This window comes from Silurus aristotelis (genome assembly GCF_946808225.1).
Source record: "Silurus aristotelis genome assembly, chromosome: 4".
In the NCBI taxonomy this organism is placed as follows: Eukaryota; Metazoa; Chordata; class Actinopteri; order Siluriformes; family Siluridae; genus Silurus; species Silurus aristotelis.
The window spans coordinates 16,238,028-16,261,937 of NC_139577.1; the positions used below are offsets into that span (position 1 = coordinate 16,238,028).

Below are 23,910 nucleotides of genomic sequence, written 5' to 3' on the forward strand. Positions count from 1 at the left end.
TCCCTCGATATGCAAAATTGTCAGGTTTTTCTTCTTTTAAGAGAAATTCTTAAAGCTGGACATAAAACGCTTAAGAATCATTAGCACTAGCGTTAGCCGCTAACCAGGAAGCGGCTAATGCTGATGCTTTGGAGTCGAGATTTAATTTTTTTCTTTTTCATTTGACTAAAAGTTGTATCCTGCATATAACTATGTGTGTGACAATCCAAAAAAAATATTCCCGGTACACAGTGAGTGCACAGTAACACTACACTAACTCTAGATTATGTTTATACCCCTGGCAGTGTTGTGCATGTTTTGAAGTTTAAAAATAAATGGTAAAAAAATGCTCAAAGCATTTAAAACGTGAAGCAGAGACTAAACACACTTGACTAAACCTGAGGAAACTCAGATTTTAACTATGTTCCGCATGTAAAAAGGACTGCATTCGGTACAAATGTGTACCGAAGCGAAAGCCCTGTACCGAAAAAATTGTGTTTACCTTTACACCTATACTGACATACATTCATTTTGTGGAATACAACAAAATTATGAACAAGCAAGTATTACTAAAGTGTAAAGTTCTCTCAGTGTGTGTGTGTGTGTGTTTAAAGGATGCTCCGATTAATTGGTTGCTGATCATAATCAGCCAATAATCGCGTTGGGAGATTTGATCGGCGTTCTCTATAAAGGCCGATCCAGAAGGGCCGATGAGATGATAAAAGTTTGCTGCTAAAAATGTCTTCACTCGTGTAACAATTCCACAAGGTTTGTGAAAAAGACAATACGTTAGCATTCTGCAAAGTGTGTACCAAGAAAATTCCACGAGGCGGGAAGCAGCCAAAACACCGCCAACTTCATCAGGCTTTAGAAGTTTAGTAATGTAAAGGAATATAAGAAGTATTTAAAGTTGGCTGGCGCTAAGAGAGAGAGGGACGGTTCAGCACAGTAAGAAGCATTAGGAAATAAGTGACATCGACCGCTGTCTATTGTGTGCTCAGTCAAAGCAGACTCAGTGCAGGTTTAAAAGGGAATTTGAATGCATGGATGCGATCATGACTGAAAGAAAAAAAAAAGCATAATCTGGAGTTACTTCACTCAGTGGGGAAGAAGTGATAAAGCTTCATTTGACATTTGTCAAAAAGCAATATGCCACTATGGCAATGCCACAAATATGACAAAGCATCTAAAAGTAGAACAGCCTATAGAGCAGATATGAAGATATTACAGTATTTTATGTGTAGCAGAACATTACACTGTGCATGAGTATAAATATTTAAACTTTACAATTTGTTTTTGTTACAGCCAAATTAAAATTTTTGACTCCTCAGTCTAGAGCACCGGGTGCCATTTTTACACTTCCTCCATGAAGACCACTTCGGTGTACAGTCAACCCCCGATAACTTGCAGTTTGGAATAATTTGCAGGTTTTCTCTTGGAACCTAACTAACAGCGATTTGCGGATTATCTTAAAATTGGACCGAAGGTTCAGGAACTTTAGGAATAACATTTTAAACTATGTTTTCACTAACAAATTTTATAACAACTTTTAAAACACATGTTTGTATTAAAGTGACAATGTCTAGATGAATTCACTAAGGTACCATAGGGGCTGCAGGGGTTATGTTCTAAGACGAGTTCCAGGGGACCACTGTACCTGAGTCTCACTGGTTTCCAAAAGCTCTGTGCTGATTGCACAGTTAGACATTTTCCCATGTCAGAGGGAAGAAAGCATGATGCTGCTTCACAATAGTTTGAAAATCGTATCTTAAAACCGCAGTCAGCGTCTGGGAGAGCCCTTGCTGATTCCTCAACCAGTTTTAAGCCTCTTACACAGCTGTTTCTGTTTTACTTAATGAATGTGTCTACATATGGGTTACATATTGAATTGCTTATCATCAGCACCTGCTTGGTATCGTTGATTAATCAGACACGTGACTCTGATCCTACAAAATCCCTGACAAGTGTACAAGTCTAAGAATTGAAAGCCACAGGGGATTCACACCTAATATTGATTACGATTTTTCTTCTGTTTGCTCATTTTGCATTTTGTAAATGAAAATCAACGAATCAACAATACAATTATATATTTTTGACAGCAATCTTATTTCTCAGCATTTCCTCACACCTGCCTAAAACCTTTACACAGTACTGTGTGGGATTTTATTCAAAATGTAATTGGAAAAAGTAGAAGATTAACTATTAATCACTCTGAGATAAAACACACACCCATAAATCTGAGGGTTAGTTCACATGTACACCGAAACATTCACAGCCCACATATATTGAGACACACATATACAGTATAACCGGAAACGGTTAAAGCTCTCAATGGTTTTTTTTTTTTTTTTTTTTTTTTTTTATAAAATTGAGGATCATTTTAGACATTCTGTTAACAGCATTTTTTTTATCTTGCAGTGCGTGTCTATGGTGTGAAACAAAGCCTTCCTGTGTATTGGTGATGCTACATGGGTATTAGTGATTAGCTGGTTAGCTACACACCTCTGCTGGATCCGAAACGGTTTGGTCACTGATATGACGCACAGCCGTCAAGACATCACGTGTTAAACACCGAGACCGAAACAACACGCATCCTGCTGTTCTTATATTCATTTTATTTATATTTCTACTAATATAACGTCGTACAGAGACCTCTAGCTGGCTCTCATGTTCTGCCTCACATTGAGCCACAATCAACTGCCTTCATTTCTCACGTGGTTACTGCCTGGTCGCTTTTAAAATAAAAGTCATTTGTGTTATGTACAATCTAATGAGATCTCTTGAATCGAAATGCTCTGGAGCAGGAATACAACTAATACACGAGAGAAAAATATTTAGGTATCTTACAACTTTTGGTTTGATTGAATAAGTTGAAAGATGTGACGATGTGTCAGGGCCTGCAGTGTGTGTTTCAGCAGAGATAAAATATAACAAAAAAAAGTATTTAATTTTTTATTTCTGTTATTCTTGATTAAAAGAATGAATAGTAAGGTGTTTTTTTTCATATTTAATCAGGTTATAGTAATTTGGGAAAGGTTTTGTATAGGGGTGAGTATCCAATAAGTGACCAACACTGAGAAAGGTTCAGCAGAAATATAAACATATTAGTTTTTATATATAGTTTTTGTATTATTGCGTTTATTAAGCAAATGAGATGATTTGTAGTGTGTGTGTGTGTGTGTGTGTGTGTGTGTGTCCCCGGTGGTCACAGGTGGTAATGCGCAGCAGTTACGCTGTGGTGGTGCTCACAACACAACACAAGTGCCCGATGGCTGTACGCTGGTTATGCAGGTGGGTAGCTAATAATAAACCAATTGGTGAAATAATATAATATTAGAGATTAGTATAAATTAATGATATATAAAATAACCCGGTGTTGAATTACTACACGATCTGCTTTGGTTTTGTTTTGATGTTTTGTTCTGCGCTAATACATGTAACTTCTGTCCATCCTGGTGATTGTTGTATATTATAAAAGCGGAAACAAACAAAATGGGAATGTTTTTTTTTTTTCAAATGACCGAAAAGCGGACAAATATTGACCGGTTATATGTTTCAATTAAATTAATGACTGTTTAATCCGTTTAGAAAATAAAATTCACGGCTAGCTTTCCAGCTAACTGTCTGACAGCACGATAAGCTAGCTGGTGTACATAAAAGGTTTTCCCACTTTCCGTGTTCGGGAATGGCGGCATGACTGATTCTCTGAAATAGTTTTTAAATCTAAGGACAGCATGTGTTATTACAGGATGAGACATTTTAATATGTAATGTCAGATTTTCGCGATGATGCAGTTATGTTACCTTATTGGTCTTTTTGTATGTCACTGGAGTGACCAAAAAGCTGACTGCTCCCCCTCCTCAGTAACTTGGTATCGTCCGAATGATGGGCGGGACTTGATGCAGCTCATCCTGACCCTTTAAATCCCTTGTATAGAGCAGCAGCTGCAGAATTAGAGCTGTCACCGCGCAGATCGCTCGCGTTTGTTTAGTCTTGCTTATGGAAACGGAGCTCCGCAGAAATGTGCGCGAACGTCTTCGGCACGCTGAAAAGGTGAGAAATAGCCTGCGAGTCTCAGAAGGTGGTGTGACATTTGCCTTTTCTCGTTTTAATTCTCGGACGGTGAGCTGGCAAATGGTCTTCTCTGCCCAGAGGTGCATGCTAGATGCAGGGCGGTGTGAACCCACTGAGGCATGTGTGTGTAGGAGTAGCACTGCCTTCAATGTGCGTCGTTGTCCACATGTGAATGAGAATTCTTTTTGCAAATGATAATTGATTTTACGTGGTAGCAAGATTCTGGTCAGCTACTGGATCCAAGCAAAAAGCGCATTAATATCTTGGGTGTTGACCTGATGTGCATCGTCCTACATATAGGCGTTCTCCTAATAATAGTAGTCATAATAATAATATTAGGTGGAGGCATTGGGATTACCTCACCCCACCCTACCCTCGCTTGCACATCATCCATAGCTGTCACGTTGTGCCCATCCTCTCCAGGGAATCAGACCTGTAGCAGGCCCACACCACAATCTAATCAGAGCTTCATTTGCTAGAGACGCTTGCAAGCAGAGGTGTGGAGCAGGTCGATCAACCTTCCTGAACCCAACACATGTACACCCAATGTTAAGCATGAGCTGTCATTTCATGTTTTTTAGACCTTCAGAAAAAAAAAAAGCCTGCAGAATTTTCTTTTGAATGGCAGCTATTTTTATGCATGATGTCATGTTCACCTGAAACCAGGAGGTAAAGCCCATGAAATAAGTAAATGAGAGTGAGGTTACATGAGTACCTTAACTCTAAACCCTAAACATGTCTTAGAGCATGTACAGGTTTAAACTGTAAAACTGGTAATAACACAGTTATTAAGTCAGGTCATCTTTGATCATGTTTAATGTTAATTATGCAACGAATGACCGAGGGGTAATAGATTGTTCCACTTGAATCGATTTGCCTTTAGCTGGTTATATAATCACATAAGACGAGTAGACTACTTTCCCTACAGTCATTTACTAAGAAGGTTGTTACACAAAAATGAATGGGTGAGATCCACACTTGTCAGTGGAAACCTTATTGATTTTTCAAACACAGATTTAACAAATAATCCTGGACGATCTCAACATGAAGACAAAAGTGACCGATTCGGAGCCTGTAAAAGAAGTAGAGATGTCTCTTACTAATACCACTCATTATAAGCTGATCGATGTCGACCTCAGTCAGTTCTTTCTTTTTAACATGTTAATTTCAGCAGGATATATTCTCTGCACAGAACCAAAGTGTAATTAGTGCCTACTTGCCAGCCTGCTGCATCTGTCTATTTTTGTCCTACACAAAAGATATTTAAAATTCTAGACTGCAGATTTAAGTTATTGTTTGGTTCCTATGCTTCCTTTACTTTAGGTACCTAAAGTCCCTTCCCATTTTCGTCGCGCTTTGAACGTTTTGAAGAACAATATGACAGTTCTCGGATTTTCTAAATTGATGAATGTATCTTTACATGCTTTTTTTAGTTAGTGATTTAGGTGCTTATCTCAGCAATTTTAAAATGATGTAATGCTAAATCCTCACAAGGTACAAACAGATTTGCACAATCATTTAGATAGATAGATAGACAGACAGACAGACAGACAGACAGACAGACAGACAGACAGACAGACAGACAGACAGACAGACAGACAGACAGACCCGATTCCAAAAAAGTTGGGCCACTGTACAAATTGTGAATAAAAACTGAATGCAATGACGTGGAAGTTTCAAATTTTAGTATTTTATTCAGAATACAACATAGGTGACATATCAAATGTTTAAACTGAGAAAATGTATAATTTTAAAGGAAAAATAAGTTGATTTAAAATTTTCCAGGCATCAACACATCTCAAAAAAGTTGGGACAAGGCCATGTTTACCACTGTGTGGCATCCCCTCTTCTTTTTATAACAGTCTGCAAACGTCTGGGGACTGAGGAGACAAGTTGCTCAAGTTTAGGAATAGGAATGTTGTCCCATTCTTGTCTAATACAGGCTTTCAGTTGCTGAACTGTCTTAGGTCTTCTTTGTCGCATCTTACTCTTTATGATGCGCCAAATGTTTTCTATGGGTAAAAGATCTGGACTGCAGGCTGGCCATTTCAGTACCCGGATCCTCCTTCTACGCAGCCATGATGTTGTAATTGATGCAGCATGTGGTCTGGAATTGTCATGTTGGAAAATGCAAGGTCTTCCCTGAAACAGACGATGTCTGGATGGGAGCATATGTTGTTCTAGAACTTGGATATACCTTTCAGCATTGATGGTGCCTTTCCAAATGTGTAAGCTGCCCATGCCACACGCACTCATGCAACCCCATACCATCAGAGATGCAGGCTTCTGAACTGAGCGCTGATAACAACTTAGGTGGTCCTTATCCTCTTTAGTTCCGATGACATAGCGTCCCATTTTTCCAAAAAGAAATTCAAATTATGATTCGTCTGACCAGTTTTCCACTTTGCCATTTTTAATTGAGCCTTGGCCCAGAGAAAACGCCTGCATTTCTGGAACATGTTAAGATATCGCTTTTTTTTTTTTTTTTTTTTTTTTTTTTTTTTTTTTTTTTAACCTATGGAGTTTTAGCCGGTAACGGCGAATGACACGGTGGATTGTGTTCACAGACATTGTTCTCTGGAAGTATTCCCATGTTGTTATTTCCATTACAGTAGCATTCCTGTATGTGATGCAGAGCCGTCTAAGCGCCCGAAGATCACAGGCATCCAGTATAGTTTCCCTGCATTGACCCTTATGCACAGAGATTGTTCCAGATTCTCTGAATCTTTGGATGATATTATGCACTGTAGATGATGATGATAACTTCAAACTCTTTGCAATTTTTCTCTGAAAAAACTCCTTTGTGATATTGCTCCACTATTTTTTGATGCAGCGTTGGGGGGGAAATTGGTGATCCTCTGCCCATGACTTCTGAGAGACACTGCCACTCTGAGAGGCTCCTTCTATACCCAATCATGTTGTCAATTAACCTAATAAGTTGCAATTTGGTCCTCCAGCTGTTCCTTATATGTATATTTAACTTTTCTGGCCTCTTATTGCTACCTGTCCCAACTGTTTTGGAATGTTTAGCTCTCGTGAAATTCAAAATGAGCCAATATTTGGCATGACATTTCAAAATGTCTCACTTTTAACATTTGATATTTTATCTATATTCTACTGTGAATAAAATATAAGTTTATGAGATTTGTAAATTATTGCATTCCTTTTTTTATTCACAGTTTCTACAGTGTCCCAACTTTTTGGAATTGGGTGTGTGTGTGTGTGTGTGTGTGTGTGTGTGTGTGTGTGTGTGTGTGTGTGTGTGTGTGTGTGTGTGTATATATGAGATGATCATCTATATATATATATATATATATATATTATATACACACACACACAGACACACACACAGTGGGGCAAAAAAGTATTTAGTCAGCCAACAATTGTGCAAGTTCTCCCACTTAAAACGATGAGAGAGGCCTGTCATTTTCATCATAGGTACACTTCATCTATGAGGGACAAAATTAGAAAAAAATATTTTTTTTAATAATTTATTTGCAAATTATGGTGGAAAATAATTATTTGATCAATAGCAAAAGTTAATCTCAATACTTTGTTATATACCCTTGTTAGCAATGAAAGAGATCAAATGTTTTCTGTAAGTCTCCACAAGGATTTTACACACTGTTGCTGGTAGTTTGGCCCATTCCTCCATGCAGATCTCCTCTAGAGCAGTGATGTTTTGGGCAACACAGATTTTTAACAAAGATTTTCTATGGGGTTGAGATTGTGTGTATATGTACAGTGAGGAAAATAAGTATTTGAACACCCTGCTATTTAGCAAGGTCTTCCACTTAGAAATCATGGAGGGGTCTAAAATTGTTATCGTAGGTGCATGTCCACTGTGAGAGACATAATCTAAAAAAAAAATTCCAGAAATCACAATGTATGATTTTTAAACTATTTATTTGTATGATACAGCTGCAAATAAGTATTTGAACACCTGTCTATCAGCTAGAATTCTAAACCTCAAAGACCTGTTAGTCTGTCTTTAAAATGTCCACCTCCACTACATTTATTATCCTAAATTAGATGCACCTGTTTGAGGTCGTTAGCTGCATAAAGACACCTGTACACCCCATACAATCAGTAAGAATCCAACTACTAACATGGCCAGGACCAAAGAGCTGTCCAAAGACACTAGAGACAAAACTGTACACCTCCACAAGGCTGGAAAGGGCTACGGGGAAATTGCCAAGCAGCTTGGTGAAAAAAGGTCCACTGTTGGAGCAATCATTAGAAAATGGAAGAAGCTAAACATGACTGTCAATCTCCCTCGGACTGGGGCTCCATGCAAGATCTCACCTCGTGGGGTTTCAATGATCCTAAGGAAGGTGAGAAATCAGCCCAGAACTACATGGGAGGAGCTGGTCAATGACCTGATAAGAGCTGGGACCACCGTTTCCAAGGTTACTGTTGGTAATACACTAAGACGTCATGGTTTGAAATCATGCATGGCACGGAAGGTTCCCCTGCTTAAACCAGCACATGTCCAGGCACGTCTTAAGTTTGCCAATGACCATTTGGATGATCCAGAGGAGTCATGGGAGAAAGTCATGTGGTCAGATGAGACCAAAATAGAACTTTTGGTTCATTATTCCACTACACGTGTTTGGAGGAAGAAGAATGATGAGTACCATCCCAAGAACACCATCCCTACTGTGAAGCATGGGGGTGGTAGCATCATGCTTTGGGGGTGTTTTTCTGCACATGGGACAGGGTGACTGCACTGTATTAAGGAAAGAATGACAGGGGCCATGTATTGCGAGATTTTGGGGAACAACCTCCTTCCCTCAGTTAGAGCATTGAAGATGGGTCGAGGCTGGGTCTTCCAACATGACAATGACCTGAAGCACACAGCCAGGATAACCAAGGAGTGGTTCTGTAAGAAGCATATCAAGGTTCTGCCGTGGCCTAGCCAGTCTCCAGACCTAAACCCATTAAAGAATCTTTGGAGGGAGCTCAAACTCTGTGTTTCTCAGCGACAGGCCAGAACCCTGACTGATCTACAGAAGATCTGTGTGGAGGAGTGGGCCAAAATCCCTCCTGCAGTGTGTGCAAACCTGGTGAAAAACTACAGGAAACGTTTGACCTCTGTAATTGCAAACAAAGGCTACTGTACCAAATATTAACATTGACTTTCTCAGGTGTTCAAATACTTATTTGCAGCTGTATCATACAAATAAATAGTTAAAAAATCATACATTGTGATTTCTGGATTTTTTTTTTTAGATTATGTCTCTCACAGTGGACATGCACCTACGATGACAATTTCAGACCCCTCCATGATTTCTAAGTGGGAGAACTTGCAAAATAGCAGGGTGTTCAAATACTTATTTTCCTCACTGTATATATATATGTGTGTGTGTATGTGTATGTGTATGTGTATGTGTATGTGTATATATATATATATATATATATATATATATATATATATATATATATATATATATATATATATATATATATATATATATTAGGAAGTACAGGAATGGTTATGGCATTGAAGAGTAATTAGCAAGTCGAATAAACAGTCTACTATATATAAATATATATATATATATATATATATGTATATATGTATACACACAGGTTATACAGTGGTACCTTGACATACGAGTTTAATTCGTTCCTTAACCTTGCTCATATGTCAAATTGCTTGTATTTCAAAGCAAATTTCCGCATTGAAATTAATTGAAATGCCATTAATCCATTCCAGCCCCCAAAAATGCCACCCCAGTTGTTTTTGTTACGTGTTTTTGAATAGGAAAACGGTTTTGACCACCGGTTTTGACCACCCTTTGCAGGGCTTTTCTTTCACTCACAGTAGTGTGTATATATATATATATATATATATATATATATATATATATATATATATATATATATATATATATAATTAGAGAGAGAGAGAGAGAGAGAGAGAGAGAGAGATATGGTCATCAGAATTGTCTCCCTGTCCTAATAAAGAGGGTTTACAAAAATGTCAAAAATTTCCCTGCACAAATAGACATAGCCACTCAATGACAATCTTGAACGATCATCAGAATTTTGTGTTAACAGCTTTTTCATATTAAATATCACCTTCACATGGCCAACAACAGACTCTTCAGCTCTTTTATTTCTTCATTGTAAATGTGTGTTTCAATGAAAGACAATCCTTCCGAAAGAGGCATGATCAATTGTACCCTGGGGAAGAAAAGATTGGCTAATCACTTCATTCAGCACCTTCATAGCAACAGAGTACAATAGCGAATTCATCCTTTACAGAAGCAGTAGACACGTTGATAGCAGTGGACAAAACAGCAACAGCATATCTGATACTTGTGGAAGAACTATACTTCAGAAAAAACTTTAGGCCTTTTTGACATGAATGTCCTTAATTATCTGTATAATTATACAGTTTGCATTAGCTTTCCTCCTTTAATTAGACATCCATACAATGGCTTTCTTACGATAGCGTTTTATTGGTACATAAAAAATACAAAAAATTACGAGAATAAAGTCGCAGTAACATAACCGGCTAAAGTACTGGGGCGTCGGTGTTGCACCAGTTTCTATGACCTAAGAGAGTGCTATTGCTCAAATGCTGCCCAGAAACATTTGCTACGCAAACAGCGTAAATCCAAACTTCAGCAGCCTTCTTCTTCTTCTTCTTCTTCTTCTTCTTCTTCTTTCGGCTTCTCCCATTAGGGGTCGCCACAGCGGATCATCCGTCTCCATACCACCCTGTCCTCTACATCTGCCTCTTTCACACCAACTACCTGCATGTCTTCCCTCACCACATCCATGAACCTCCTCCTTGGCCTTCCTCTTTTCCTCCTACCTGGTGGCTCCATCCTCAGCATTCTTCTACCAATATAATTCATGTCCCTCCTCTGCACATGTCCAAACCATCTCAATCTCGCCTCACTCACCTTGTCACCAAAACATCCTACATGCGCTGTCCCTCTAATATATTTATATATTTGAGCAACAGCACCCTCCAAAGTTACAAAAGTGGTCGACTCCAAGGATATCAATGGATAATCTTTGTGCTATTCAAAGAGGAGACGTGTTTCTCAAGAGTATGTTTACGCCTGTACTTCAGCCAGTGCTGCTACGACTTTAATCCCGTAGTGTTACGACTTTATTCTCATAGTGCTTTGACTCTATTCTTGTAATTTCTACTTTACTCTTGTAGCGCGTTTTTTTTTTTTTTTTTGAACGTGGCATTAAAATACCGTCGTACTTTCTACAAGTCAGGGTCTGGAAAACCGATTCTGTCACTTTAACAGCCGAGACTGTGACCTGCGACTGTGACATCACGGGCATCTCTGCTGAATAAAAGCAGCGGCTCTCAGCTGCCAATAAAATGTTTTCCACGGTCTTTAAATCTGTGGGAAGGTAATGTATTGAGCTTGCTTGTGTGTTTTCTTTGTTGGCTCTTTACTTCTCATTGGATATCCCCTCTGGAGCAGAGCTCGTAAGTATTACTGCTCTATTGTAGTCAGTATCACACTGTAGACTCGTCGGACGCGATGAATTGAAATCCAACTGGCTAAAATGCCTTTCTGTGGGAAATGTTTCTTTAAATGATTATGGTTTTGCACAGGTGAGCAAGCAATGGCTTTTGTTTTCTGTGATGACCAGATATTTGCAGTCAGATATCATATGATTGATCTACATGATAGATGAGCTCCTTTAAATAAATGTATGGCCAGAGGCAGGTGCTCAGAAGGCCAGGAGAAGAAAGTTAGCTGGATATCGAGTTTTTTGGGTTTCACTTTATAATGATTTTCTCCAGTTTGCAGTTCTTGTCAAAAGGTAACATTCTTGAATGCCCTATAAATACACAGCAGTGCGTGATCTAGCAACACTTGTAAGACTTTATCATTATTTAGGATTTTTCAGTAAATAAGGAAAGAAGAGACCGAGTGGATTTAGGACTTGAAAGAAAACAGGCTGGCATTGTTCCTACACAAACATCAGAACCATCTTGAATTATTACCATCATAATTTGTCAGATTGTTATATCCCAGAATATTCTGTCGTCCTACAAATATAGTGAAACCCGGTTATCTCGCCCTCGGTTACCTCGACAACCCTATTAAGTCGACGTTTTTGAAGTAGAACCGCTAAATTCTCGCTTTGTCTTAGCATTTTTTATCGGTTATGTCGAGCACAAGGGGGGAAAAAATTTGCCATTTAACGTCAGTTATCTCGATGCAGCCGCAGAAGAACTCGCGAAAGTGTCGGAAAAATCAAACCTTACAGCTGCTACAGGTGTTGTATTGTATACTGGTGAATCTCTGCTGTTAGTTACTGCACATATGCATTGTGTTGTTAAATATTATGCGATGAACGGAAGGCGAAAGTAGAAGCGCGGCGCTGAACAGCACACGGGAGAACATGGGATAAGCAGCAAAAGAATAGAATGAACACCGGCAGGATCGGGGGGGATCCGCGATGCGCTTTGGGAGGAAAAGAGCAGCCGGTGAGAGAGTGCCGGTGGGAAGACACGTACCGGGATACGCATGCGCGATAACAACGACCGCCGTGAACCAACAAATACCAACAATAACGGACAGTGAGAGTGTGGAAGTTTAAATAGGAGCTGGTGATGATGATAAACGAGCACCATATGTGCGCGATTAAAGCCGGGAGCTTCAGAGAAAGCGGCCGAGAAAACACCTGACACGCTGAAGGGGGCGTGGCAGGGGGATTCCTGACAGATAAACATGTACTGTATGTATTTTTATAGCATGACTTCATCAAACAAATCGCGCCAACGATGTTGTGTAAAAAAAAAAAACCTTTAAAAACACGCATGCACATTCTCATTTATTAACGCACATCATGTACATGAAGAAATTTCAAGCACGTTAATGTATTACCGCCATATTGATTTTCGTTTATCTCGATCATCGGTCATCTCGATGCTTTTTGGCGACCCCCTAGGACATCGACATAACCGGGTTCCACTGTACTTTCATTTCATTCTCTGTTGTTTTCTTCTTTCGTTATCGCTTTATTTTTCTCTTACACACACCCACTCTTTCTCTCTCTCTCTCTCTCTCTCTCTCTCTCTCTCTCTCTCTCTCTCTCTCTCTCTCTCTCTCTCTCTCTCTCTCTCTTAGCCTCTTTGGGAAGCCCTTTGATGGTGGGAAGAGGACAATGGATCATGGCAACCAACAGCAACAGCAGCCACAGACCCAGTTCATGGCAGGGCCATTTCAGGCGTACATGGTCCCTCAAGGTCCATACCCAGGGCCCCACCCAACCCTGGTGCGCCTGGATGAGCTGCAGAGGGAACTAATGATGTTGGGACAGCAAGTGTTTTCCTTCAGTGGACTGCAGAGTGACAGAGAGTACAAACGACTCGAGCGAGAGCTAACGCGACTCCAGCTAGAAGTGGATCAGGTCAGGAGCTGGGAGAGGCGGTCTTGTTTGTAGCTGGCACATGCCTTTGTATACACTGGTAAAATATGAGGCACACTATGTGCCATGCACACCTGAATAATGTGTCTGGAATGTGTCATGAATTTGGTACATGATACTGGGATTCTGTCTTTCAAATATGTTAAGACTTTTTTTTTTATTTAGCTTTATTTTATTTATTTATATAGGCTGTCACTAAATACAACCAAGTTCTTGACATATTAGAGAGAAGATAGAATCCCAGTGGGTGTGTTTGTGTGTTTTGAGCATATGAGAACACTATTATTTTAATGAGTGTCATTTTCTGAAATGGAAACAAGCTGGAGAGGGTAGAGAGTACTGTAATGTTACAGTAGTCAGTTAAGTAGCACTTATTACATTTTTGTTCCTGGCTCGCTAATAAAGCTGACAATTAAAAGCTGTTTTAAAATAAATCCTTTGCTGTCCTTTTAGTGATGAGTTGTTCCATCTGATAGAAATGATGCGAATTAGTTAAATATTTGGACATGCTAGATATATAAATATATAACTATTATACACGTTTGTTAAAGCTTATGCCTGCTTTGACAAATGGCAATAGTAAAGTCAGTGAAGTAGTTTGAATGGTTATTATTTACGACCTATAAGAGCATATATGTGTGTGTGTGTGTGTGTGTGTGTGTGTGTGTGTGTGTGTGTGTGTGTTTTTGTTATTGAAATTTACACCCAGTTATTGATCATATGTGTTTTATACCTTCAAGGTGGATACAGAGGGACGGATGGAGCTGCAGCAGGCTCGGAAGCGTGCAGCAGGGGAGTTGGAGGGGATGTTGCGCTATCTGGAGGGTAATGCCACTCACCCGTCTCGGATAGCTATCGAGGAACTGAGCCAGGAGGCACAGAAGCTCCTGTTGTCGGGGGTGGTGGCTCCATTTCGTGAAGGACAGGCTCAGGATGCAGCGGAGAATGGGGAGGACCTTGTGGAGGCTGTGCAGGATGTGGCGATGCGCCTGGCCCAGATCAAGACGGGCGGAAGTGTGCCGCTCAGGAAGGCTCGCTACCGCGCTCTCACCCGCGTCTGTGCCGTACAGGATGTGCTTGAGAGCCGCGTTCGCACGCACACACTTGCTCTGCCTCTGTCTGAGGAGACCCATGAGGCCGTGCAGCGCATCAATCATGTGATGGTGCAGGTTAGCAATATGGCGAAAAACCTTAATTAATTGAATTGGCAACAGTTTACGATAAAGTGTTTTTATTTTACTTATTAGGCTTTTGTACTTTGTTTTAGGGAACTACAGCAGATGCATAGACTGACTGATAATTGTATTTTGCAGGTGAGTGGTGCCCGCTGCCAGCTGGTTGCTCTGCTAATGGGGCTGAGTGGGCGGGATAGCTGTGCCCACCTAGCACGTGTCCTCACTGAGCTGTTAGTGGAGCTGGACGCACTGGATGTGTCCAGTAACACGGCAGTGAGGAACTACAGGAAGCAGGTGGTGGAAGAAATCAACGGCCTCCTTAAACACCTCGACTCGGAGGGGGAGGGAGATGATACTCGCAGGTAATAAGCACACACATGCAGTTAATGTTTTTACTCAAAGGATTAGTTACTCTACTGTGGCAGCATCAAAAAAGGCGTTAAAATAAAATAATTTTATTTCAGTATTAAAAAAAAATCATTTTCTAGCACTCTTTTATTTGAGTGTATTACCATGGAGTTTGCCTGTGCATCTGTATCTAAATTTGAATGTTCACATTTTTTCGTTTTCAGGTATGACTTGACACAAAATGACTCCATCCGTGAAATCGAGGCTATCCGAGGCCGTGTCTCTGTACTGTTGGGAGAGGTAATGAGACAGGGTTTAGGAGGCCAGGGTGCAGAACTTCAGAGTCTTCTAACTCGTCTGGACCAAGTGGACACCGGGCGGAACCCCTGCATTAGAGAAGCAAGGCGAAGGGCTGTGCTAGAGATCCAGGCAGTCATAACCTATCTTGACCTCCGGGAAACCCTTGCTCGTCGGAACCCGGGACCAGATGAACCCCAAGCTCATGTGGCAGTGTGGCGTGTCCTTGCCAGCCTGTCTGACCTGCATTACCAAGTGCTTGGCTTTGATGGCAAAAGAGCTGACAAGAGCTACATGGTGCTTGAGGAGTTGCTGACCAAGCAGCTTCTGGCTCTGGATGCTGTAGACCCTCAGGGGGACCAGGAAACAAAAATAGCCCGTAAACAAGCAGTGAAATATGCCCAGAACATCCTTGGTTACCTGGACATGAAGACAGATGAGTGGGAATACTAACTGATTGAAGAGTATTAAAGAAGAATATTAGAACGTTTCACTTGCACAAAGTGCTTTGAAAATGTTTTGTGCCTAGTTAATGGCACAATTTGTATATAAAAGACTTTGTCCCTGATGGTAAAACTCTTTCCCTAGATGCACTGCAATGGCTGCTTTTCAAATGTATCTGTTTTATTATCCTAGTCATTGGGCAGTGGGCCAGTCGTTACTGAAAAGTGCAGTTTTGTTCACTCCTTTTTCCGCAAGCAAACCTATGCAGCTTTCGATCGTTCTTGTTACAATTCCGGCTCCATGATGTGCTTTTCAGTGCTTTCAGATGTGTCCTTATTCATAGTTTACTTTAGGCTCGGTGTGGTGTGGAGATAAAACCCTGTCGTGCTGCCAAAAACTTGCTTCCTAGTCAACCACTTGTCTAAAAGGAGCATGTCAGGAGGAAGGTTATATGCAGTCTTTACATAGTGCAGTTGCAACACCAGGCTGTATTCCTGCCTACTCAACAACTTTTCTCATTAATATGAGAATGAATAACTACATGGCAGATACAAAAAATGAACGATGAACGAGCGCTGAAAATTCTAAATAAGTAGCCTAAAATGGTCAGTTTTTTTTTTTTATCATTTTCATGGGTTACAAGTGATTTCATTAGTTTTCTTAGGCTCTTGATGGAAAAATGCTTACACTACCTAAAAAAAATCAGTCATCAGGAGTTGTATGGAGGAGAGAAACAGTGCCTAAAGATGATCAAAAAGAGATTATCCTTATAAAATCAGTCAAGTTGTACACGATCTATTGAAATTGCAGCATGATTCAATAGAAAACGGGGGAAATCTATTGTGTGCATGCTTCATATCTCTGCATAGAAAGAAAGGATGGATTGAAGGCGTTTCTAACACTTGCCATTGTTCAGACTAAAGTATGTCTCTGTGCCTCCTGGGGGTGGGTGGGTGTGTGTGTTTGGGAGAGATTTTTGCAGGGCATGATGCTGATTAAAGTAGACAGAGAGTTCTAGAGCATTCCACATAGATGAGTGTCACAGGCTATCAAAATAGCACCTGAAATTGTTTGGCTTGTCTCAAATGGTCAGGGTTGTCATGGTTACAAACATCAGGGCTTTGTTCCCTCCTCATGCTGAGAGTTCATAAGGACATTTCCCTGTGAATATATACATTGAGTCATGCTGCATGATCAGATTAAAACACCAGCTAATCTGACTCTTTACAACCCTGTTATCCATTCCATTAACAGTTTTTTTAAATTTTATATTCCAGCTAAACATTCCTCACTTCCTCAGTTCGATTCTTTCTAAGAATCTCTACCTATGCTTATTCTGTGAAATTCGATTGTTGTTCATGAAAACCTTTGCTTTGTCCTTAACTAAAAGAATGATTTTTTTTTTTATTTTATTTATTTATTTTTTTAAATGCACCTTTGGAAGCGCATAACTGTTTTAAGATCTTTCTGTTTGCTGCCACTTCTGGTCATAAGAGAAGACCAGTATCAGAAAATATAAGAAAATGGGGTCATTTGGTGTACACCCGATATAACTAAAAATTTAACAGAGGATGTAATGCAATAAAACAGTACTGCGGAGGGCAGAAAATTGGGACAGGGAAATGAAGCTGTGAAATAGGCAGTGCATTGAAAGGAGGAGAAAGAGAAAGCCAGATGTGGTGACTGTCCAGGGGTTTGTTGTGGTCTTGTAGTCTGCTAAAGTCATTGTTACATTCCGTATTCATAGGGTGCTGTCTGGGGTTGTGGTGGCAATTGTGTTTAGTCAGGCTAAAAAAATAAATAAAAAAACAGACAAGGCCACATACTGAAGTAAATGCAGAATGCTTTATATTTGTGCACTTAACTTCTGTCTGGACAGCTATGACGAAGCACATAAACACCCTGAAATGTAGTGATTCTCCCAGTCCCACACAGTGGTCACATATAAATGTGCTCTAATTTTTTCCAGTGCCAGCAAGTGTGAAAGTTGTTTGAGTTCAACACTTATGAAAGTTTTTTTTTTTTCTTCCTCCCACATATAAGCATCCTATAAGCATCCTATAAGCAATGAAGCATCCTATAAGCAATGCTTCAAATGAACCTGGTGCTTCATTTACAAAATAGACTTAGACATGGCTTGAGTTTATATCTGATTTCGAGAATTCAAATTTTTTAATTTCCTCAACAGATTCACACTATTTCTTTTCCCTGTGAAAGTCATGCAGTCGTCACAGTGAACCTGTCTCCATGGTAACAATACAATGTGTGGTTTTGCCTCAAACTAAAAAGAATATACAGAAGATACAGTGTATTCACTGTCTGTGAGCAGTGACACCGGTTGATATTTTGAGTTCTATGTGGGATTCATGTCTCAGTCCTGGTTAGTGTAGAGGCACTCTGAAATAAGAATATGTGGAGTCATCAAGTTATTTACTCTTAAATAGTGATTATTTGCATTTAAAATGTCCAGAAGCACTGAATTTTTGTAGCATCTTGAAAACAAAGCATCAATGAATTCCCTAATTTAGTTATAGAGAGTGATGTATAATCTGGTGCTAAAACACTCAGATGGTTCACTTGTAACCTGAACTACAGAGTATTATTTGTTGTGATTTAGGCTGGTAAACACTGACAGCTGTTTTTTTGTCGAGAAAGATGTCGCTGGTGAAGGGGATGCAGGTGAAACAGTAGAAATTCCAGCTGAATGATAGATTCTGTACATGAGTAGCTACTTCTCAAAGTGTGTAATTAGCTATAAAAGCACTTTCAGTTTAGTAGATTTTAGTTTCATCCCACGCTCATTTCTCTCTAGTGCCAAAAATCGAAAAAGTGTTTATGCTTAATAGTAGCATAATCACATAAACCAAGTAGAACATCAGCTGCATAGATGTAGAATGTAATGAGGAATGTCCTATTTTTGTGGCATACCAAAGGTTATTGTGAGCTTCCCTGTTCCGAACCTTGCATTATGATCAAGGGTGATTTGGTATTTTAAAAAAAAAAAAAAGACAAATAAAGGAGAAGGGAAATTTACTAGAACTTTGATTTTATTCATCAGGACCACTTAAATGAGAATGTGTTTATGTGGTCAGGTTTACAGAATACATTTCTTAATGTTGCATACAATTTGATATATTGTTGATTGTGTGAGACTTGCTTTGTGTGCTGTTCTGGAGTATGCTTGTAGAGAAAAAGCACACGATTTTGAACAACTGTATGAATGTGTTGATTAACTGCAGTATTTACATTTTATTTATCTCTATAGGGAAGGTGATAAATAAAAAGTGAATAAAAGGGGAAAAAAAATCATGTGCATGGCAAGATGTTAATTTGTGCCTGAAATGGATCAGCTTGTTTCTATGGCAACATTTCTCATTGGAAAGCAAATGGCAGGTAAAGTATAAGGAATACCCAAGAAGACCTTCCCTTGTTTTACAGTTTCCAGAACCATACTAACATGGTGTTGTTTCATCCCGTGACTTGCACTGACAGCACCTCCTTATCTGCTGTACACCAACAAGCTCAAATACGCTCCAGAAAAAAAGAACTATTCGCATAGCTGTCAGTGCAGAGATTGTGCAGCCTGTAATGTTCAAACAAAAAGACAAGATCAGAATCCCTGAAGTAAGATTAACAGCGCACAGTTTTTGTACATGTGCATCTACTAGTTACGAGCATAATTTTATGAAGCATTATATAAAAATGATAAAGATTTCACTGTTATGATAACAGTACAAATCTGATTTGGTTTGAGTCATATCCAAAGAGTATTGAAACATGGTAAACCCAATATCTCCTGAGGACGTACTTGTTTGTTTACATGGCAGGCAGGAATCAGCTTGACTAGACAAATTAACTGCACATTAAATGTTATTAATATAATGTAAGATAGTTACTTAACTAATTAATGAACAACTGCCATTCTTTTTTTTGGAGCAACATTTATTTTCTCCAAGTGAGCTGATTACAAAGAAAACTAAAAATAATGACACAAATACTAATGTTATATGGGACAAGTAAAAAACAAACAAAAAAACTCAATGCACTGTTAAAGTAAATGTAATTCCACAGCTGTCAGTTTATCCTTTTTGCTAAGATTCTGTTGTTCATTCAGCGAATGGCTTGTTAAATATTTTAGTTCTTAGGCTCCTAGTCTTTCTCTGCATGATTAAGAGACTAGGAGATCAAATTCCTGTTTCACTTACATGACCTGGTTCTTTTCTATCCTTCTGAGAAGAAGCTACAGCAGACCTACATGCCTGAACCTGCAGGAAACGTTAATAAACATTAATATACAATAAAATATAATTATTACTTCAGTAAACAGAACAAATTTGTGTTAAGACTTTAAAGACCGTGAAAAACAGCTATAAACATTTCTTATGTGATGTGACATAATTCTATGTATACACTATATGACAACAAGTATATGGACACCTGATGCAGGTCTTCTCCAAACTACTGCCACAAAGTGTGAAGCACATAATTGCATAGAATATCTTTGTGTGCTGTAACATTGCAAGTGCTCCAACATGAAAACTTGGTGAGCTCCATGAAGGTTTGCCCTGGTTGCTGTGGAAGAACTTTACTATCCAGCACAGAGCTGAACACCTTGGGATAAACTTTAACAATAACATTTGCACCCCAGACACCAAACATCAATATCTAAACTCATGAATGTGTTTGTGGCTGAAGGAACAAAAATTCCCACAGTCACACTCCAAAATCTAGTGGATAAAAATTCTAGAAGAGTGAAAAATATTGTAACGTATATTCAACAAGTACATGTGGGTATGATTGCTCTGATGCCCACATTCCTTTGGCAGTGTTTTTTTTTTTATATACACAAGATAATATAGTAAAACATAAAAGACTTTTAGAATGATTTAAAGAATTAGAATAGATAGTTTCAGAAAAAAAATCTGGGGTTATGTTTTTGAGAGAAAGAAATGCAGAGCCTTCTCTGCCAAAAAGATTTTCATTGTCACTGCAAATGGGACAAATGTACGCCAGTGTTCTGATATTCATGTAAGGTAAAGCATGTAGTACCTTTAATACATTAGCCAGTCAAATACCTTGGAGGCAGTCAAATAGAAATTGTAATTTTAGCTAAAAAATACTCACACACAACTTATATGCTTATCAAATACCACGATACAAAAATGTACTACTAACGCCGAACTAGTAAAATTTGACTCCTAATTAAGACATTCTCTAGGCTCCAGGTTCCATGCAATGCAAAAACACCACAGCACTTTAACAAAGCAAAAAAAACCTAATCAGAGCCAACCAATGCATAGCAAACTAAAACAGAAAAAACATCACCATCCTCTTGAAAATATATTCAATATGTGCAGTGAATACTTGGCCTGCAAATTAATATGGGACATTAATAAGGTTCAGAACATGTACAACAAATCTGTATCTTGAAGCTAGCTATTAGTAGGATTAGGTGTCATTAGTTGGATTTAGCTAAAGTATTCTTATGTTCCTTTGAGTTAATTTATCAACAGCAAACAAAACCTACGGTGCAAATGAGGCAGAGGTTTCGTTTTTATTTTGGGTACTTTCACTTTCACAAAAATTTCACTAATGCAAATGTCTTTCCATGCCATGCAATGCCAATAAAATGCCTTTATTTGTTACCAGACCTTTTGTGTCTAAAGGTAATTGTCGGTTATAAGGTTAACACAATGCAGCGATTTGGTCTTTGTACGTGTGTATTAAAGTTGAAACAAGACTTCAACTCCATGCAACAAGTACAGACTTAAAATGTGCATGTGCACACACACACCTCTGTAATACTGCAGCTGTGTTAGACTAAAACGCTCTCCTAGTGTGAAAACACATCCAACTGGCTAAATCACACGTACATTGTCACTTCCCTTGGGTAGGAGCCAAAACATCACAGTTATCTTGAGGCAACCACTGAAGAGAGACCGAGTAGATAGGCAGAGAGAGAGAGAGAGAGAGAGAGGGGGGGGGGGGGGGGGGGGGGTGTTCAGTATGTACAATATCATAGCCTGGACATTTTTATAAATGCAAGGATTATGGAAGAGTGCTATTAACATTTTGCCAGAAGTGCATGGTTGAATCTTAGGAAACATATATGGAAAAGGTTCCTGGGTGAAAAGGTTCTATGTTTGGAAAAACATGGTGTTTCATAAAAAACACGAGTGAAGCATGGTTGTGGTAGCATCTTCTTGTCAAACAGGATGAGCCTAAAATAATTCCAGACATTTGGACTGGAGTGAAACTTTTTAACAGAACAATGACCCTAAGGATATTACTTAAAAATATGTTTAACCCCAGGCTTTAGTCTGAGCTCAATCTGAGAGAGTGAGTGAAAGTGTAAATTTTAATGAAGTGCATCGCAAAAAAAGAAGGTATTTGTTCTGGTCAGTAGATGGCACCAAAGCACTAGCCTTTACTTCGGTTTTCAGGTAAAATATAAATACATTAATTTTATTTACCAACTAGGAGTGACTTGTCAGGTCAGGACAATCCAAATGCGAACAAGATATAGATTGTTAAGTAAGAATAATGTAGCACAAAATATGCGTCATTTAAATACAAAAGAACATACCGATGCAACTGTTTGAGGAGTTTGGGTGTGGTACATGTGCACGGTGTGATTCAGCAGTGATACTGAGCTGAAATGATGTCTTTGTTGAAGTCTATAGTACTTTGACAGAGTACAATTATTTAGTAAAATCGATAATCATACATGACTGGTTTATTTTATTTATCATAAACCTTTATACTGGTAAATGTATTCTTCAAAAAGAGCAGTATATTTATTGTTTGTATAAGTTTTAAGGACTGTGGTGACAGCTGAGCTAGCAGCAGAGCAGAACAGAGCTGGGTGCTACTCTTGTTCTCCACAATAATCTCCAGAGTTTAGAGAGTTTTAGCCCCTGTTAGATCACAACAGCTGTTTCACCTCCTGTCTGTTTGCAGCTAGTTGCCCTTAAATATGAGACAGATGGGCATATGGTCAACTGCAAGCATTAGTTTTTAGGCAACAAAATGATTACTTACACAAAGAGATATAATACTTAATATAACACTTTATTGTGTATATATATATATATATATATATATATATATATATATATATATATATATATATATATATATATATATATATATATCCAAAAGCTAGCTAGAAATTATTTACATTGGAACCAGCTCTCACCTAAACTTCATCCATGGATTTTAATAAAAGTATGTGCATTATAAGCAGATTAAAACAAATATATATATATAAAAGTGTTGAGTAATACATTCATACTGCGATGCATCTTAAGACAATGGCAGTGGTAAAGCTTTACATTAATAAACAGAAGGTTGTCCCTTTGAGAGCTTTGTTTGGATTGTATTTATGCCTCATTTGATAGTCACATGACTAGAGATCTATATATAAATAATGTAATAAGGCCTCATATCAGTAATATTCTAAGCTCAAAAACAAAAGGATATACAATGCAGATATATAGGTGTAAAATAGTCTGTGTCCTCAGTGAATATGTAACATAGAACAATTTGGATGTCGAATTATCTAGTATTATATTATCTTGTAATGTTGTTGTAGTTCAATCCAGGTTACACTCATAGTCATCGGGGAATAGAAAACATTTAGAATTCCAAAAGTGTAGGCTGGATACATGTAGTATGCCTGGCTGAAGGTCACCTGTCATTACAAGCCCTGATTTAACCTTTCCCTCATATGGCTACATATGATCTTGCTCCAAACCCTACTCTGCTAGCTGCTCAGCTAGCCTGCACTAATACAATGAGCTATTCTTTTTTCTGTCACATGACCCCAAGGATCTTGAAAGAATTCTCTTCATATGATCATTTCTACTATAATATCTTAATAAGTCCAGAGAGTATAAACTCACTGCCTAAGTCTCTGTCTTAGAAATTTCCCAAATGCCTGAGATCTGTATTTTGGGTGTAACAATAATTCCAGAAGGAGGAATGTCGGTTATGGCAAGCTGGGCCTCAATTTTAGCCAGCTAATTACATCATTCAGAGCAGACAGCTGCAAAAGCCATCTCCTGCTCCCTGCTTTCTGAGAGAATAATATAAAGACCACATATTAAGACCAGTACATTGTCAATGGAACAGCTGTCTGTCAGCAGCAATTTTTGGAAATAAATACATGATA

General features: G+C 38.8%; 2 protein-coding genes across 5 annotated transcripts in view; one reads left to right on the top strand and one right to left on the bottom strand.

Moving 5' to 3' along the window:
• The window catches only part of coa8 (cytochrome c oxidase assembly factor 8), a 5,358-nt gene extending 2,653 nt beyond the window's left edge, over positions 1 to 2,705 (bottom strand). Inside the window, exon 1 of one of the 2 annotated variants that reach the window (XM_083539322.1) lies at positions 2,482 to 2,705. In XM_083539322.1, the coding sequence (XP_083395448.1) occupies positions 2,482 to 2,592 (111 nt within the window). In that variant the 5' untranslated portion in view covers positions 2,593 to 2,705. Of the gene's footprint in view, positions 1 to 1,636; positions 1,786 to 2,481 lie in introns of those variants that run through there. The other variant, XM_083539323.1, reaches the window with a different exon arrangement.
• Positions 2,706 to 3,158: 453 nt separating this feature from the next.
• Positions 3,159 to 19,043, top strand: bag5 (BCL2 associated athanogene 5). 3 transcript variants are annotated; one of them, XM_083539299.1, is made up of 5 exons: positions 3,159 to 3,270; positions 13,173 to 13,455; positions 14,214 to 14,642; positions 14,787 to 15,010; positions 15,221 to 19,043. In XM_083539299.1, exons 1-5 carry the CDS (start codon positions 3,197 to 3,199, stop codon positions 15,744 to 15,746), a joined length of 1,536 nt encoding a protein of 511 aa, XP_083395425.1. In that variant the 5' UTR covers positions 3,159 to 3,196; the 3' UTR covers positions 15,747 to 19,043. The 3 variants fall into 3 exon arrangements, with proteins under 3 accessions (XP_083395425.1, XP_083395426.1, XP_083395427.1); XM_083539300.1 differs by lacking the exon at positions 3,159 to 3,270 and adding an exon at positions 3,879 to 4,032; XM_083539301.1 differs by lacking the exon at positions 3,159 to 3,270 and adding an exon at positions 11,289 to 11,439.
• Positions 19,044 to 23,910: the final 4,867 nt, after the last annotated feature.

Coding starts and splice junctions, on each gene's coding strand:
- bag5 (XM_083539299.1), top strand. CDS start 3,197: ATGCGCAGCAGTTACGCTGTGGTGGTGCTCACAACACAACACAAGTGC. Junction 3,271..13,172: donor GCTGTACGCTGGTTATGCAG/GTGGGTAGCTAA, acceptor TCTCTCTCTTAG/CCTCTTTGGGAAGCCCTTTG. Junction 15,011..15,220: donor GAGGGAGATGATACTCGCAG/GTAATAAGCACA, acceptor TTTCGTTTTCAG/GTATGACTTGACACAAAATG.